Here is a 6,300-nt window from a genome sequence, read left to right as displayed (position 1 = left end):
AATATATATACCACAACTTTATCCATTCAACTGTTGATGGACATCTAGGTTGCATCCATGTTCTAGCTATTGTAGATAGTACTGCAATGAATATTGGGGTACATTGTTTTTTTTCAGTTTTTATTTCCTCAGGGTGTATGCCTAGTAGTGGGATTGCTGTGACCCTGTTCCTTTAAAAGTATCTTTTCCCCTCTCCCTGCACACTCAGTAGAGGGGATGTTAAAATAAGTGGGTCACATGCACAAAGTTTCAGTGTGCTGCCTATTTAGGTATCTATGGCTCTGCTAAGAGATGGGAGTCCTCACAGGTGTCACTTTAGTAAATGCCAGCAATGGCCACCACTGTCCCACCCAGGGTCTGCCTTAGGACCTGGTGATCTCTAAACCCATGATCAAATTTTTCCCTCAGTTGTGGCTGTATATTGTCACCTTGCTTATTCAACTTATATGCAGAGTACATCATGAGGAACGCTGGGCTGGAAGAAGCACAAGCTGGAATCAAGATTGCCGGGAGAAATATCAATAACCTCAGATATGCAGATGACACTACCCTTATGGCAGAAAGTGAAGAGGAACTCAAAAGCCTCTTGATGAAAGTGAAAGAGGAGAGTGAAAAGATTGACTTGAAGCTCAACATTCAGAAAACAAAGATCATGGCATCTGGTCCCATCACTTCATGGGAAATAGATGGGGAAACAGTGGAAACAGTGTCAGACTTTATTTTTTGGGGCTCCAAAATCACTGCAGATGCTGATTGCAGCCAGGAAATTAAAAGACGCTTGTGCTTCCCTGGTGGCTCAGAGGTTAAATCATCTGCCTCCAATGCGGGAGACCCAGGTTCGATCCCTGGGTCGGGAAGATCCCATGGAGGAGGAGATGGTAACCCACTCCAGTATTCTTGCCTGGAGAATCCCATGGACAGAGAAGCCTGGTAGGCTACAGTCCATGGGGTCGCAAAGAGTCGGACATGACTGAGCGACTGAATGGAACAGATTACTACCATTACTCCTTGGAAGGAAAGTTATGACCAACCTTGATCGTATATTAAAATGCAGAGACATTACTTTGCCAACAAAGGTCCGTCTAGTCAAGGCAATGGTTTTTCCCGTGGTCATGTATAGATGTGAGAGTTGGACTGTGAAGAAAGCTGATCGCCAAAGAATTGATGCTTTTGAACTGTGGTGTTGGAGAAGACTCTTGAGAGTCCCTTGTACTGCAAGGAGATCCAACCAGTCCATTCTAAAGGAGATCAATCCTGGGTGTTCATTGGAAGGACTGATGCTAAAGCTAAAACTGCAATACTTTGGCCACCTCAAGTGACGAGTTGACTCACTGGAAAAGACTCTGATGCTGGGAAAGGTTGGGGGCAGGAGGAGAAGGGGACGACAGAGAATGAGATGGCTGGATGGCATCACCGACTCTGTGGACATGAGTTTGAGTGAACTCCGGGAGTCGGTGATGGACAGGGTGCCCTGGCGTGCTGTGATTCATGGGGTCGCGGAGAGTCGGACACAACTGAGCGACTGAACTGAACTGAACTGAACTGTGGCCATCCCAAATCTAATCTATTTTGCTTAACTGTCCTGCAGAAAGATTGTATCAATTTTAGAGGTATAACTGCTCTATTATATTCCCAACAAATTGACTGTCATATCCTTTTAAATGTTTTCCAAACTGATAGCTCTTCTTTCCATTCATACAATAGAAGTAAAATAAAACCAAAAAAAAATTAATTTCACATATTTAAATTGAAACAAGTGAAATATATTACTTAAGCTTATTAGATTTACAATTTTTCTGTTGAATGTCCATTGCCCCTTCCTTCTACTCAGATGTTTGCATGTCTTTTGTGAATTGTAGTAGTTTCTTATATATGTTAGCCATTTTCTTTCTCTCATAAATGTCAATTTTTTGTATTTTATGTGGCTATTAACTCTGCTGTTTTATTATTATGTAAAAGTTTTAAAATTTATGTAGTCGTTGTAAGAGGAGGAACGCAGGAAAACAAAGACTTTGCCCACTAGTTAAGGAGAGAAATTTAATTCAGTAAACAATTAGAAAGTATTGGTAAATCAAAAAGTCAAACAGAATAGTAAGGCAGCTCAGATATTACAATTAGTGAAGAGTTTCTACAAGGGTGACTGATTAGTTAACATAAGCTATGATTTCACACGCATGAGCAACTTTCTTACAGTAGGTAGACTTAGTGATTAGATACAACTTGTGCTTGGAGACACTCCCTTTAGCAGTGGAAGAGGGGAGAAACATTATGGGTTTTCCCCCAGTCTTTAGTTACACTGCTCCTCATTGTTCAATGTAGATAGAAGACATTTGGAAGGGAAGGAGTCTGAATTTGACAGTGGTCCTTAATTATAAAACAAAACACAGGAAAGGAAGTAGGAAAATGGATTGAGGGCAAAAAGGAAAATGATCAAAGAATCACATGCATCAGTTAATCTGCTTATTATTTCTAGATTTGGTCTTTTGGTAATACACCCTTTTCTTGACTTGTCAAAGTATGAAATTTTACTATGGAAAAGCATGAAAAATCTTGTCTATTTAGTAGGTAATATATATGAAAGTTCTAGTTTAGTGCCTAGCAGTTGGTAGGTTCTAAGTAAATTATTTATTTCTTTCATAATTGTACATGTAAGGGTCAATACATGTTTTTGTTTATAAATGTAGAATTGTTAATATTTTCTGTCTCAATTATGCTTGATCAGCAACTCCAGGTTTTGGTTAATGCTATGCACCTATTAATACTCGTAATTGGAATCAGCCCAGGATAGAGGTATTCCTAATAATAAGCAAGTCAAATAATAATATGAGAGGAAGAAACCTTTATTTAATTAATATATTTAGTAATTAGACTGTCATATATGATGGGCTGCCAATCAAAAGCAAACAGCATAAAAATATCAAATACATAATAGCATCAATATAAGTAGCAACATATTCAACTACAGATTGATAAATCAATAATAAATTAAAATACTCTATTTCAGAGAACTTGATAGAAAATTGACTAACAATAAAGAGGAAAGTGTTGATTAGGAAATAAATATTTTATTTGAATTCATATTCAAATATAATATCTTAAACTCAAAATTTATATTCAAATGGAAATAAATAGCTTACTTCTGTCACATGGTATTGCCTAAAAAGGAATTAATATTTGGGAACTTGAGGTATGAGGAGTTTGTTAGATTATGGCTTCCAATTGCAGAAATTTGCCAGCAATATTAAATGAAGGCAAATGTTGTATATAACTTCTAGTTCTAGGATTTGTTGAAAATTGTAACTATTATACTCTGAAACTAATAGTAACTGTTGGAATTAATCATACTGGAACACAGTTTTGTGTTACTCAAGAGTACTCTTGTGTTACTCAAGAATAATTATTTAGTTTATCCTTGATAAAAGACTAGTAGCTTATATTTTTGAATATATTTTAGCAGAAAGTCTCTTTTCTGAACTTGTTTATTCAGCTCAGAAACTAACCATGTGTTAATAATTTAATATTTTATATTGAAAGTTGTCATTTCCCATTTTCTCAATATTCTTTGATTTTGAAAAAAGCTTTCTCAAATTGCGATCAGCTCTCCACATGGCATGATAATTGTTTCAGAATGTTATGATAGGTTCATAATTTTTTTCATAACATTTATTACTTCCTTATTTCTTAAGCTATAAATAAAAGGGTTTAATAAAGGAATCACTAGAGTATAAAAAATAGCAACAGATAGATCTTTATCTTCTTCATTAACTGAATTTGGTCGAATGTAGGTGAAGAGAAGAGAACCATAGAATATTGAGACTGAGAGAAAGTGGGATGCACAAGTCGATAAAGCTTTCTTTCTTCCTTCTTTAGATTTTATCTTGAAAATTGTGAAAATGATGTAAAGGTAGAAAATTATTACTATGGTAATAGTGAATATTTGAACTGAACCTCCAAAGATAAATATCATTAATTCATTGATATAAGGGTCCACACAGGAGAGTCTGTATAATGGAAGAACATCACAAAAAAAGTGATTGATTTGATGAGACCCATGGAAAGTTAACCTAAACAGAAACCCTATGTGAATCATGGAATGCAGGTTTCCAGCTACGTATGCCCCTGTGGTCATCTGAATGCAGAGTTTCTGTGACATCATGGTGTGGTACTGCAGTGGTTTGCAGATGGCCACAAAGCAATCATAAGCCATTGCTGCCAGGAGAAAGGAGTCTGCACTTTCAGCAAGACAGAGAAAGTAAAATTGTGCCATGCATTCATAGAGAGAAATCATCTTGTCCTTAGAAAAGAAGTTCTCCAACATTTTGGGGGTGATGGCACAGGAACAACAGGAATCCATCAGAGCAAGATTCCCCAGGAAGATGTACATTGGTGTGTGAAGACGATGCTCTGTTACTATCAATGCCACCAGGCCAAGATTCCCCACCATGGTGATCAGATAGATGATAAAGAACACCAGAAACAGAAGAATCCTCAGCTCTGGGTGATCTGTAAATCCTGTGAGGATAAATTCTGTTGCCAAGGAGCAGTTATCCTCAGCCATCTCTACCTTATTTGTTGAGATAAGAATTATGGAAATACAAGATTCTAATTTAGAGCATGTATAATTTTATCTTCAAATTTTTATTTTTACAACAAGGAAAGGAGCTGCTTCTTCAGATTCTCCTACTGTCTCTGTGATACAGGCACAAGACTTCTAAGGGACATTTGTTCCCTTAACATGTCAGCCTCTATGACCTCAAATCTAAAACTCAGGTTCATGAGACTATTTTGATAATTCCATGAAGGATGCTTACAGTGGGAAAGGTTTGTCTTTATGAAATTGTACAAGTACAGTGTACAAATTTAAGGTATCCGTATTTGGTTCAGTGTCCTCAAATAAGTTCAGGGTCAGTATTTCGAGTTTTTTAGAATAAATTTAAAATCAATTTTTCTTTACATATACTTTTTTCATTGAGCAAAAGTTTTCATATAATCTCCCAGTGGAGTGCCTGTTTGAAAAAAAATACAGTAGACAGCTTAAAATTTTGCCTTAGGAGTTGCATGAAGATTACTAAGATTAATTGAGGACTATTCCCTATTCAGTTTTAAAAACAGTAATCTTTGTTAACAAAGGAATTAAATACCCATCAATTAGCGTATCTTTTCCCAGTGTCATACTTATTTCCATAAATACTGACTCTGCCCATGATTATTTCTGGTGCTTTTGCCCATGTATCTAAATCATTTACTCTTTTTATATAAAGCATAATTTACATGTAAAGCTATTTATGAAAGTTTTAACTAAATGCCCCAGACGACACTGATCTCCATTTTGTCTGCTCTCAAGCATATCTGATATATGCAACACAATCTAGAATGCCTTATGTATAATCTACCCTTTTTATATTTGAAAGCACAATTTGCTTATTAAATTATAGACATTTTGAAGTTAACTGTGACTTGTACCACTTCAGTATACTTGCCTTGAGAACCCCGTGAACAGTAACAAAGGGCAAAATGATAGGATACTGAATGAGGAATTCCCCAGGTCGGTAGGTGCCCAGTATGCTACTGGAGCTCAGTGGAGAAATAACTATAGAAGGAATAAAGGGATGGAGCAAAAGCAAAACCAATACCCAGTTGTGGATGTGACCAATGATAGAAACAAGGTCCGGTGCTGTAAAGAGCAATATTGCATAGGAACCTGGAATGTTAGGTCCATGAATCAAGGCAAATTGGAAGTGGTCAAACAGGAGATGGCAAGAGTGAATGTCGACATTCTAGGAATCAGTGAACTAAAATGGACTGGAATGGGTGAATTTAACTCGGATGACCATTATATCTACTACTGTGGGCAGGAATCCCTTAGAAGAAATGGAGTAGCCACGATGGTCAACAAAAGAGTCCGAAATGCAGTACTTGGATGCAATCTTAAAAATGACAGGATGATTTCTGTTCGTTTCCAAGGCAAACCATTCAATATTACAGTAATCCAGGCCTATGCCCCAACCAGTAATGCTGAAGAAGCCGAAGTTAATCGGTTCTATGAAGACCTACAAGACCTTTTAGAACTAACACCCAAAAAAGATGTCCTTTTCATTATAGGGGACTGGAACGCAAAAGTAGGAAGTCAAGAAACACCTGGAGTAACTGGCAAATTTGGCCTTGGAGCACGGAATGAAGCAGGGCAAAGGCTAATAGAGTTTTGTCAAGAGAATGCACTGGTCATAGCAAACACCCTCTTCCAACAACACAAGAGAAGACTCTACACATGGACATCACCAGATGGTCAACACCGAAATC

The 6,300-nt window shown here is 37.0% G+C and overlaps 1 protein-coding gene across 1 annotated transcript; it reads right to left on the bottom strand.

Annotated features, from left to right (window-relative positions):
* Nucleotides 1-3,631: 3,631 nt before the first annotated feature.
* LOC129550393 (olfactory receptor 5K3-like) lies at nucleotides 3,632-4,573 on the bottom strand. The gene has a single exon (XM_055418002.2). It carries the CDS (start codon nucleotides 4,556-4,558, stop codon nucleotides 3,632-3,634), a length of 927 nt encoding a protein of 308 aa, XP_055273977.2. The 5' UTR covers nucleotides 4,559-4,573.
* Nucleotides 4,574-6,300: the final 1,727 nt, after the last annotated feature.

This window comes from Moschus berezovskii, chromosome 1, assembly GCF_049115385.1.
Source record: "Moschus berezovskii isolate FMDL1 chromosome 1, NW_MosBer_1.0, whole genome shotgun sequence".
Lineage (NCBI taxonomy): Eukaryota > Metazoa > Chordata > Mammalia > Artiodactyla > Moschidae > Moschus > Moschus berezovskii.
This window is presented reverse-complemented; position numbering and strand designations above follow the sequence as displayed.